General features: G+C 42.1%; 1 protein-coding gene across 5 annotated transcripts in view; it reads left to right on the forward strand.

Moving 5' to 3' along the window:
• The window catches only part of tenm1 (teneurin transmembrane protein 1), a 1,268,320-nt gene that overhangs the window by 878,969 nt on the left and 376,354 nt on the right, over window positions 1–12,997 (forward strand). For all 5 annotated transcript variants that reach the window (XM_085999260.1, XM_085999278.1, XM_085999249.1 and 2 more), the window contains exon 4: window positions 3,736–3,979. In XM_085999260.1, the coding sequence (XP_085855386.1) occupies window positions 3,736–3,979 (244 nt within the window). The remainder of the gene's footprint in view (window positions 1–3,735; window positions 3,980–12,997) is intronic.

The following is a 12,997-nucleotide window of genomic DNA, read 5'->3' on the forward strand; positions in this document are numbered from 1 at the left end:
CCTCTTGGAGTGTTATTGACAATATCCATGGAGATGTTACCTAGTTGACTGGGAATGTTGGCATGGGCCTGGTGGGACCTAAACTGAGATTGTTTTTAAACTGAAGAAATGAGAAAAACAGCCACTTTTTCTGGCAATGCTCTCATTGCTGATAATTTTGCAACTTCATAATACTGATGGTTTAACATGTCTAAAGGAGGATGGCCATATGTTTTCTCTTGCTGTGGCCAATTGCTTGTGCTGCTCATGTTAACTGATTAAAATCAGGAATGGACAGTGCAGGAGACAAACATGCAAACCCATGCCCACTTCAAAGGCCTTCCCTGGTAACTTGTATACAACTCTTACGCTTTGGATGAAAAAGGTAGTCTTGCATTCAGTTTCTGATGGCAAGCTATTACATAACTGAACACAGAGAAGCTGATATCCGTAGGGAAATGCTATCATAAGATCTTACAGCACAGAAGGAGGTCATTCAGCCCATCGTGCCTCTGACAGCTCTTTGAAAGAGCTATTCAATTCGTCCCACTCCCTTGCTTTTTTCCAGTTACCTTACAAATTTTTCTTTTTCAAGTATATATCCAAATCCCTTTTGAAAGTTACTATTGAATCTGCTTCCACCAGCCTTTCAGGCAATGCATTCCAGATCATATCAACTCGCTGGGTAAAAAAGATTCTTCTCACCTGCCCTCTGGTTCTTTTGCCAATTATCTTAAATCTGTGTCATCTGGGTACTGCCCCACCTGATAGTGGAAACAGTTTCTCATTATTTATTCTTATCAAAACCCCTCAATTTTGAACACCTCTCTTAAATCTCCCCTCGAACCTTCTCGGCTTCTCTAGTCGCTCCACATAACCCAAGTCCCTCACCCTCGGTTTCATTTTGGTAAATCTCCTCTGCACCCTCTCTCGGGCCTTGCTTGTCAAAGTGCAGTTCACACAGAGCTGATGTCTTTTGTTACACCAATGCATTTTACTCTTGCATAAACTGTTGCAATCCCCTTGCAATTAACCAAGTGTCTTCCATAACTGTTTTATATGTTTATTCCTTGAAGGCTCTTTTGTTATTGTTAAGATCTAGAAGTTTTCTGTTTTACCAAACAAAGATCCTTTTTAGAGTACCTTCTGGGAAATCTAACAGCCCATTAAGCTTTACACTTTTCTAACTGCTGATTTCTTAGTAGAGGTGTTGCTTTCCTTGCTCATGTCTAAATAATTAATGCTGACTTTCTACTCATAAACTGCCTTATGGATTAATTGCAAGCTTGGAAATATATTTCTTCTCAAAGAGCAGTCCGCAGAAAGCTGATGTTTTTTGTTACACAAATGAATGTTAATGTTACATTCACTGTCAGAAGCCTCAGAGGCCTAAAGTTATGTTGGTATTGGAATTTTCAAAATGTGTGTTGAGTGTGAAACCCATCAGCCTCACAAAACTATCAAATTAATGATATTTATGTTGCAAGCAATAATGGATGGATTTGTACATTTTTCTTAAATGCACGATAGTTTGGACGATTAAAAGATCAAAATTCAGAAACTCTCATTGTTATAGTTGATCATGTTTAGCTAAATAATACACATAACTATTACCACAACTTAATCACCCTTTAAGGTTCATTATTTTTCCCAGTTATGGTGCTGTTTATAAAGCCGCTAACGACAGTATCTGTGGTAAATTCTCATACTTATATTGTCTTGATACCTTCAGTTCAGCTCAAATGTCTTTGTTTGACAAATAAGAATACCTTCCTATCAATCTGATTTATTTTTTAAATTCTCTTTGGTGAAATTTGTACTAATCAAGGTAAGAGACATTGGTGCTTGGGAGTAGAACATAGCGGCACTATCGAAAGTGCTTACAACATACCTCGATGCAGAGTAAAATATCCTGTGCTCTGCTTAACAATGTACCTTAGTCCAGGGGTGTCCACATTTTTGTCTTTGTGGGCCACAAATTCAGGGGATGCTGTGCTCCCAGTGTGCAACCTCACTAGATGTGATCATGGGGTCAATTGGGGTTAGTTTTATACCCCTAACTCTGACCCATGCTCACATCTAGTGAGGCTCTGCATTAGCAGTGCAGCCTTGCTAATTTTACCCCGTAAACTTTAAATGCATCTTCCCAATAATTTTCATATACCTCAACTTGCTGATACTCAGAGATCTTGGTGTCCTGATTTAGAATTTACTCACCAATGCAGCTACTGTACCAAAAACTACTATTTACAAACCTCCAGATCCACAAAATGTAAACAGGCCAAACTAGCAAATAAAAAATATAAATGTCAATAGGATGAGTGTAAATATTAATAGGATGAGTTACCTGGGCTTCAAGGGCTGGATTGCCAGAACTCAGGGATTGCATGCGACCCTGGGGCTGCAAGTTAGACACTCTACTATTTTTCAACCAGAGGACAGCCTGACCTGAGATAGCAGAGATAGCAAGAGGAAACATTTATCCCTGGTCAGGGTTGAAGTCAAATCAGGATCCCAGTGGTGAAAAGGGATATTGTGTTAACTCCCTCAATCCTCCTGCCAACAAACTAGTGGCCTCATTTTTGTTGTAAAAAATTAATAACTTTTTCAGAATTAAATCCAGTCTGTTATGAAATTGGAATTAGTTAGTCTCAAGGAAGGTCATTTTAACTTTTATCGCCAAGTATGAAATGTGTGATAATCGGTAGCCTGTTTTACACCTCGCCTGATTTTCTCTTCCATTGACTTCAACGGGTGATAAAAGTTAAAATTACCCCCACAGTCTGTAAGCAAAATAGCATTGTGGTACCTCACCCAGGTTGCTATTGTTCAAGTGTGAGTCTAGACAGTGAGTGCCAGCGGACTATTTAACCAAGGTGAAAGTAGCATCAGAGCCAAGTCTGACCCTGTTTGATGTCCACACACATATGGGATGAAATCCAATTCACAACTACCCAGTTTCTGGCATAAAATCGTTATTCGATCTCCAAATTTTCCATCGCGTCAGATCGGTACCGGAAGTGCGCAGGACACAATACTGGCTCCAGCAACTTTTAGTTACCCAGGACACTCATTTGGAACAAGCATCCGGCTAAATAAATGTGCAAATTGGGGTCCAATGCCAATTGGGTGGAAGGGCGCTGTGCACACTCTGTCTAGTTGTATGAGGCATTCAGCAGGCTAATCGACAGGAGGCTGCTATAAACAAGGCCCAGAAAATGTAAGAGTTTTTTTTGGAGGGGGGTATGGGCAGGACTGCTCCCCGACCAGCAAGCTGCAGTGAGCTGTCTGTTTGACACCCACAGATCGCCGGTGATGTTTCAATGTCTCAGGCTGGCAAGGATCAACACGTGGAGCAGTCGCTCTGTAAACTCTGTGCCTGTTTTGGGCGGAAGTCGAATTTCTCCCCCATGCTTTCAAGCAGACTCACCAGATACTGCTCACAAGACTTTGGCTATTTCTTTTCCTCTCTCAAACCAAGAGAGCCAATTGGAAATTCTACTTCCTCTACAAGTTGTTCGGCTTAAATTGCCTAACCTAACACAAACCTAGAACCAACATGTTCTGCATGGCTTAGTAGAAAACCAAATCGTGCATTTACACAACTGGGGACCAAAATTAAGTTAAGATTCATTCAGGATGCTTATGATTATTTCGATGCACTTTTGATCTTTATAATTACATTTGTAAAGAGACGCTCTGAAACATGAAGGTTGCCCAATTATTATCAATAATTTTACCTTTTTCTTTTTCCAGAACTGCCTGCTGGGTCGCACAGCAAATTTACATTCAGGCCCCTGCCACCACCACCCCCGCCTCCACATGGTTGTACTTGTAGAAGCCAGCAAACTCAATCCTTGGACTCTCTGCAGAGAAATGCAATGACTGCACGAAGCCAGCCCAGTCCAGCTTCCACAGAGCCTCCAGCCAGTGCCCAACAAGATTCAGCACAGCTCCATAACAACTGGGTACTTAACAGCAACATACCACTGGAGACCAGGTACATTTCAACCCCATCTATTGTTAAAATAATGGATCAATATTTGCTGTAGCAGGACACCTAATGGCATCTGCTGTTAGGCAGACTTGTCTTTGCATGTTTAGGTCTTTTAATTTTTTACCTGGCAAGTTGCTGAAAGTGCAAGCTGATATCGTCGCAGCGAGGGAAACCGGGCATCTGGGACCTGAGTGAACATGGCAAGCAACTGTGTATCTCCTTAACCAATCAGATTGAAGAATTGTGAAATTAACAGCGCAAGGACTGAGAAGGAAGTGTAACTTAGAGTGGGTGACTTTGATGTCAAATCAGGTACAGAAAGAGAAATAAAGAGAGGGAAAGAAAGATTGGATTAAGAGAGAGAGGAAAAAAAGACAAAAGTAAAAAAATGTTAAATTTTACATTTTTTAAATCTCCAACAATTAAAATCTAAAGGAATGAGACTCCACACTTTATAATAAGTAAATTTTCAGTGTCTGAGAGGTTGACTGACTGTAATTAACACTTATCAGTTCGTTAAAAGGCTACTTAGACTGGAATGGACAAGACTTAACTTTCTGTGGCAATTTTAGTTTGTATCTATTGTGCAAATACAGCAACTTCACATCATTGAATACCTTAGATGCCATTTTCGCGAAGTTAATGGTGGAGCAGCGTGACTCGAACAGCAACTTTTGGATATTTCAGTTTAACCGAGTCTGCCCCTTGCCTAAAGTTGCTGTACCATTTGCACATAAATAACAGCGAGTGCCATTAGCCTCACTGTTACTTTGACAGAAAATTATGGCCCTATCTCAAAGACATAATCAGTGAATCATACGCACAATATCCTGTATTGTTACCTAGGTGCACTGTATTATTGAAGTAATAACAGTAGGATATACAAAGTAAAACTACTCTGCAAAAAACGGAAAGATAATTATGATTCCAAACAATTATGGTCTTAATATTCCTCAGTGTAGACCCTGATGAACAGCCAGTGCTATGGAGAGGGTCGGTGACCCATTACATCAGGTCTCCTTTTTACATTGCCCCAGGATTTTCCTGAGACGTTAAAGTCTTTTTTATCCAAACCTATCTACTTTTTTGAAAAGTTTTAGTTTACTTTAGAGAAGTGAGATAAAAGGTACAGTATTTGATGCACCAATGCACTGGAAGGGTGGAATGAAAGCTTTTCCTCTTCAGTTGAATAACCCATAGTTGTGAGTTGCCAATCTCAGCCAATCTGCAGGGAGATGCTGAGTGGAGATACTTTGGTGAGCTGGGGGAGAGAATTCAAAGGAGCTCACATGCACAGTACTGCTTGTGACAAAAAAGCAGTTGTTTTTAGCTTTGTAGAGGTAATCATTTAATTCAGTGACTAGTCATAAGGAATTTACAAAAAAACTAGATACAATCGGAATCTTGTCCCATGCTTAACCCAAAATTTTTTTGCAACTTTTGTCGGTTATCTGCAAAGCTCAAGAGGGCAGCCAAAGTACTTTCAAAAAAACACAGACTGTGTGATTCGTTTAATTAGGTGTGTAACGGCCAGTGATTTCTGAATGATGTTGACAGTTATTCAAATCCATGGCAAACATGTGGTGGATTCAATTTAATCCGAGAAGTATAAGATAATACAGTTTGAGTGGAAAAGCATGGATGGGTGTACACACTCAACAGAAAGCTGCTGAAGGGTGTGCAGGAACAGATAGTGGATTTTATAAATAGGGGCATAGAGTACAAGAACAAAAAAGTTATGATAAATTTGTGCAATGCAATGGTTAGGCTTCAGTGGAAATAAAAATCAGGAGAAATGTAAAATGGGCTGCCGTTTTACTATCACCTGTTTTAAACTATGGCAGTCAAAATTACCCCCATTGTGTTACACATTCATGCCTGTCATGGACATCTGCTCTGGTTAATTGGCATTAGTCACTTCCATAAGCTATTCATGCATCTTCTTGTTATGGGAGTTGACTCACACCGCCCTATAGGCACTTGCACAATAGCATAACCTAGAGGTGTAACAATAGTACCCTCTTGTGACCTGAGCTGGATATTCGTGTTTTTTTTTTGCACATGTACTTCTTCAATCTCTCTGAACAAACATTCGGTGAGATGAGGCTTGATATGAATCAAAGAGTGACTAAACAGAGCAACAGGTATGATCAGATTCACTTAGTTTAATCAGTACAACTTGTCTTTGTATAATAATACTAAAATAATGAGAAAAAAAATTAATTTGTTTTTATGGGATGTGGGCATCACTGGCAAGGCCAGCATTTATTGCCCATCTCTAATTGCCCTTAAGAAGGTGGTGGTGAGCTGCCTTCTTGAACCGCTGCAGTCCGTGTGGTGAAGGTACTCCCACAGTGCTATTAGGGAGGGAGTTCCAGGATTTTGACCCAGCGATGATGAAGGATCAGCGATGTACTTCTAAATCAGGATGATGTGTGACTTAGAGGGGAACTTGGAGGTGAAGGTGTTCCCATGCGTCTGCTGCCCTTGTCTTTCTAGGTGGAAGAGGTTGCGGGTTTGGGAGGTGCTGCCGAAGAAGCCTTGGCGAGTTGCTGCAGTGCATCTTGTAGATGGTTCACACTGCAGCCACGGTACGCCGATGGTGGAGGGAGTGAATGTTTAAGGTGGTAGATGGGGTGCCAATCAAGCGGGCTGCTTTGTCCTGGATGGTGTTGAGCTTCTTGAGTGTTGTTGGAGCTGCACTCATCCAGGCAATTGGAGAGTATTTCATCACACTCCTGACTTGTGCCTTGTAGATGGTGAAATGCTACAGTTCATAGAAACATAGGAATTCCTCGACAAAAAAAGACCAAGATTCATCTAGTCTGCCTTCTACCATCCCGGTAGTTGCATGATACAATAATAATGGCATTGTTGACTAATCATGACAATCAATCTCGATCAATTAGTCTACAACAGACCCAGACACAAGGCGAGGAAAACTCCCAGTGGTGGAGAGCGATTTGCTTTATTCACTGTCACTGAGCATTGTTGTGACAACTTTAATTTATTGTCAATCTGGACCCCCAGATCTCTTTCCTTTTCCATGCACATTATTTTCTTTCCATTTAAGTAATGGTCTCTTTCTGCACTTTTTGTCCACAGGTGAAGCACTTTCCATTTATCTACATTGAATTTCACCTGCCACCTGCCTGCCCAATTCCCAAGAGCATTCAAATGCTCCTGTACCTTATCCTGTTCAGCTTTTCAATCTGGCACCTTTATTAGCTGCGAAACATCTCCAACTTTATCCATTGTGCTTATGACTCCTAGCTCCAGATCACTCCTCACATCAGAGTCATATTGCTTGATTTAACCAAACTAATTTCTAATCATTCTCAGAATTTTGCTGGCCTCACTGCTCTGTAACTTTTCATTAAAAAAAAAGCCCGCACAGATTTCTGTTTCAAATTCCCCACTGCCAGCCTGTGTCCCGGCACTGGATTTTTCCCCACTGCCAGCCTGTGTCCCGGCACTGGATTTTTCCCCATTGCCAGCCTGTGTCCCGGCACTGGATTTTTCCCCACTGCCAGCCTGTGTCCCGGCACTGGATTTTTCCCCACTGCCAGTCTGTGTCCCGGCACTGGATTTTCCCCCACTGCCAGTCTGTGTCCCGGCACTGGATTTTCATACCCAAAGACGAGTGGGTTGGGGTCGGGTCAGAGGTTAAAATTTATAAAGCTCAAACCCGCCCACTTCCGGGTTGAACGGAGGCGGGACAAGAGGAGGGCAGCCAACCCACTCCAAGAAGGAAGGTTGGCAATTTAAATATTTTAATGAGGCTGGCAGCCTCTGATTTAAAACAACAACAGAAAATGCTGGAAAAACTCAGCAGGTCAGGCAGCATCTGTGGAGAGCGAAACAGAGTTAATGTTTCAGGTCGATGACCCTTCGTCAGAACTGGAAAAAGTTGGAGAAGTAACAGGTTTTTAAGCAAGTATCGGGGCAGGGAAAGGGGGGAGGGGAGGAAAGAACAAAGGGAAGGTCTGTGATAGGATGGAAGGCAGGAGAGATTAAAAGACAAAAGGGATGATGGTGCAAGGCAAAAGGAGATAGTAATGGGACAAGTTAAGAAACAAAAGATGACTCTAGATGAGGTGTAAATGACAATGGCAGAATCATCAATAGCTGCCATGTGAGAGAGAAAAGACATGGGGGTCAAGGTTATCGTCTGAAATTGTTGAACTCGATGTTGAGTCCAGAAAGCTGTAAAGTACCTAATCGAAAGATAAGGTGCTGTTTTAACTCTGATTTAACCTGTTTTACAGGTTTAACTGTGGCCTGCTGGGTTTCCCAGGCCTCTGGGGTCGGGGATCGGCACCCCCGGGCTTGTGGAGCAGACCTACCTGGTCCTGCAGTCTGCTCCAGAGTCCTCCCCGCCTGACTGGAAGCCAAGCCTTCTGGGCGGGGGCCTGTCGAGGACAAAAGACGCATGCTGTGGAGTTAAAACATCACAGCATGCGGGGAAACCAGGTTTCCCGTCTGAAACTCCACCCACCCCCGCCGCCTATGTAACCTGCCCCTGCTAAAATCCAGGCCCCTGTTTCTGTTTGACTGTCCACAGTCACAAAACAGGATCAGAAACTTTCCAGTACAATGGTTGTGAGGTTATTTTATTTGCTGGGACAGGCTAAAAAATTGCTTAATTACATTCTATCAGAATGCAGGATCAAAACTAGCTCATCAGTAACTTAAATGCCATCCTCTCAGACTTGTTTTTTTTAACTTGAATGAATACACCACGCTTTAAAACGCAATTTTCAAGCAAATCCTTTTTCCAAATCTTTTCTGTGGAACAAAGGTCAAAATGTTCCAATACACAACATATGGGAAATGCTTTATTAAATATTTGACACAAAAAATGAAAATCTCAACTTTCACATTACTTCACCAAAATTAAAAATGTTTTCTTACTTTAATCAAAATGTATTAAATGCCAGTTGTGAATGTCAGAACAATTAATAGAGGTCTTGCCATTGGGACTCTCTAGAAATAAGAAGCTTAGACCATGCATATGTGATGCCCATGTGATGCCTGAAAGCATTTTGTCAAGAAAATAGATGTACAACAACATCCAGAACTGCAGTCACTAAATTAATTCAGCAATCTCTTACTGTTTTATTGAGGACATTTCCCCTGCTGCCAAGGGGGCCACGGCTTACAAGCTAGTATAAAATAAAACACATCATAGTTATTAACAAAAAAGTAAAATATGTGCTCAATGCAGCAAAGAATAGCCTGCTGGGGAAATTTATGTGTACAAACATTAAGATAGTTAGCTCCATTTTCATAGTAAGCTAAGTCCTTCAGAATACACTGTGTTATTAATCTGCAAGCACATAACATGTTTTTTGAAATTCCGTGTATCTTCTTTATTTTAATAATAAAGTCATTAACTTGTTTTAGATGAATAGGAGAAAACCTCATTTAAAATTGCCAAAAACTTCATTGATTGCACAAGGCATCCATACCCGAAAAAGGCACAGTGTGATTTCAAAGCTAAGTCCTTGCGCCAATAAAGTTGACTAAGAACGATATCCAAATAATATGGTTAGGTGATTATGCACAGTTTATGTTTATGAGAGAGATTGAGCAATTGATGGCAAGAATTGTTATAGGAATTGTTGGCAAGTTGTGTATGAGCATATGGGAAGAGAGGAAATAATATAAAAAATGACCAAAAATATCAAATAGAAGGGCATGGCAAACTGTGACAAAAGACTGCAGAAGGACATAGGTCATGAGTGGCAGATCAGCAATGAATGCAGTCTGACATAGATAAATGTGAAGTAGTGCTTTAGAATAAGCAGTAAAATTTGGAAAGGTGTGGAGGAAAAGAGAGATCTAATGTACAGATTTACATATCTTTAAAAGCAGGATTGTAGAAAGAAAAAAGGTATAAAAGTACAATTGGGATTTTGTGGGGTTTTTTATATAGGGGCATTGAACACAAATACTAGGAAGTGATAATGGTCTGGATTTTGCAGTAGAAATAGCGGTGAGGCTATCAGCGCTCACCATTATTAAAGAGTATGTCGGACAGAAATTTCCAGCGATCTCACCTGCGCAGTTAAACGCAGAAATCAGGAAGTTGCTGTCTGAGTTGCCCTGCTCCTCCAGAAGCTGAGAGAGATTTGGCATCAAAACACATACAACAGCGTGAATTTGCACTACATATCCACTAAACATGCCAGAAAATGTTAGGGCTGGTCCATTCAAGTGTAAGTAAATTTTAAAAGCGTGATAAGTATTAATTACTGCCAAACAACCTCTCTGGCACTGAAAATTAACTTTTACAAATGTAGAATCTCATTCCTTCAGATTTTAATTATTGTTGGAGATTTTAAAAATTACATAATTTTTTTTACTTTTTCTTTCTGTTTCTTTTATCTCTCTCTTAATCCCTATTTTCTTTCACTCTCTTTATTTTGCTTTCTATACATGATTTTTACATTGAATTCACTATTCTAACTTACACTACCTGGTTTAGACTCTGCGGGGGTAAACTAAAGCCCAAAAATCGGGTGGGTTTGGGTCGGGTGAGATGTTAAAATAAAAAAATTCTCAAACTTGACCCCAGCCTGCCTCCAACCCGCCCACTTCCAATTTTAATGGAGGCGGGACGAGGGGGCAGGCAGACCACCTGCTCCCAGGAGGCGGGTTGGCCATTTAAATATTATAAGGAGGCTGCGTGCCTCGTTCTGGAGAATTAACCCTGGCCGGCCGGGTTTCCTGGGCCTCAGGAGACCCTCAGCTAAAGGGAAGTGAGCACTGCCTGTGGGCCAAGAGGAGCAGGAGTGTTTCCTCCCGGCCCACTAAGCTAACCTTCTTCCATGCACGCCATCGGACACTGCCCCCCGCCACCCCAGGATTCAAAGACCCCCCCACCCCCACCGTCTGCAATCAAACTTCCCCCACCACCCCGGGATCAGCGATCAACCCCCGCCCCTGTGATCAGACCATTCCTTCCCCAAGATCTGGATCCACGTTCCCACCAACCCCCTACATGCTCCTGGTCTGCGGCCTCCTCCGGAGCGTTCCCTGCCTGACAGGGAGCTAAGCCTGGCTAGCTTCCGAGCGGGGAACCTGCTTGAAAATAAAGACGCACGCTGTGGAGTTAACCCACTGTGTGCTGGGGAACCATGACTTCCGAATTCCCTGGCCAAAACCCCTCCCTTCCGCTCACAAGACCCACCCCAGTAAATACTGGGACCTGCGTGTCTCAGGAAGGCTTCTTTAATCTGATTGGTTAAGGAGACGCACCGTTTCTCGTCCTGTTCACACAGGTCCCAGATCCCGTCTGTACAAGATATTCAATAGGTCACAACAGAAGTACTGTGTACAGTTTTAGGTACCTCACTATAAAAACTATGTTAAAGAAATGGAAAAGATTCACTAGGATGATTCTAAGGATGACAGGGCATAGTTATCATGAGAAATTTGGAAATAAAAACTTGGACTGCAGAGAAAGTTGAGGGGGATCTAATAGAAGGGTTTGAAGATTTGCATGGGTGTGAGAGGGTAAATAATCATAGCATCGTAGAATGATACAGCACGTAGAAGGAGGCTATTCAGCCCACCGTGCTTGTACTGGGTCTTTCAAAGAGCTATCCAATTAGTCCCACTCCCATTTTAAAAAACTAAATGAACACCCTCACTAAAATAAAGAGAGACATTTCAGACAGACATATAAAGCACCCTGTAATTTCAGGGCTGATATCAACACACTCACTCACATGAAGAGCAACTTCAAGACTGGTTGCCAGTTTGCAGCCTTCATGCTGCTGTTGGAGCCATTGGCACAAAATGTTTAAGCATCTCCAATTGAATTACAATGTACCAATATTTTTCATTGTCTTTATATATTGAAGGAAAATAATACTTGCATTGATATAGCGCCTTTCACAACCACCAGATGTTCCAAAATGCTTTACAGCCAATGAAGTACTTTTTGAAGTGTAGTCACGGTTGTAATGTAGGAAATGTGACAGCCAATTTGCGTACAGCAAGCTCCCACAAACAGCAATGTGATAATGACCAGATAATCAGTTTTTAGTGATGTTGATTGAGGGATGAATATTGGCTAAGACACCGGGAATAACTCCCCTGCTTTTCTTCAAAATAATGCCATAGGATCTTTTACGTCCACAGTTTAACATCTCATCTGAAAGGCGGCACCTTCGACAATGCGGCACTCCCTCAGTACTGCACTGAATTGTCAGCCTAGATTTTTGTGCTGAATTCTTGTAGGGGGTGGCGCGTGAGCCCAGTCAGTTATGCCTCTGACTGCCCGTGAGCAGTTCAAATTGCTCCCACGCCCCTGAGATTCTCAACACCGGACTTAGGTACAGGTAGCGATACAGAAAAGACTCGAGTAGACAGGTGGTTGGATGTAAGCAAAACTCAGGATTTTATTAAACAGGAAAAATTAATACAGTCTTAAGAGAAATTACCAGTGTATAAAATTACAGGCAAATACAAATAACTATATACTTATACAGGGAATGGGGAAACACACAGCACATCGAGGGAAAACAACTATCTTAACAATCCCCTTTTCCTTATCCCACCCCTATACCTAACTAGATTAAGCTATGAGGGGCCAGAATTCATGCTCACCAATCAAAAGGGTTTGTTGGACTCAAAACAGCGGTGGGGTTCGGGGTTCGCTCTTGGTGCTCTCTGGAGCCTGCCATCGTCACGTGGTCTCCGGGCGCTGCAAGGGCATTGTCCAGGTTCGAGTACCCCAAAGTTAAAGTCTCTGTTTGGGTACTTTACCTTGCAGGGATGATTCTTCTTCTTCAGCCGACAGTTTGAGTTTATATAAAGATAGTCGCAAGTTGGCTGAGACTGAGGCCCGATGATTCGAAGCCTACCCTCAGTTCGTCTCCTCAGTTGGTCTTCCTCAGTTGGTCTTCCTCAGTTGGTCTTCCCTCCTCCCCTCGTCGTGTCCCGCCTCGCCTGGCCTGAATTGTCCGTGTCCGCCCGATGCAGTGCCGGGGCAATTTCCAGATGGAGTGG

Source organism: Somniosus microcephalus, chromosome 1, assembly GCF_052327205.1.
Source record: "Somniosus microcephalus isolate GS21.2 chromosome 1, FLI_Smic_1.0, whole genome shotgun sequence".
Taxonomy (NCBI): Eukaryota; Metazoa; Chordata; class Chondrichthyes; order Squaliformes; family Somniosidae; genus Somniosus; species Somniosus microcephalus.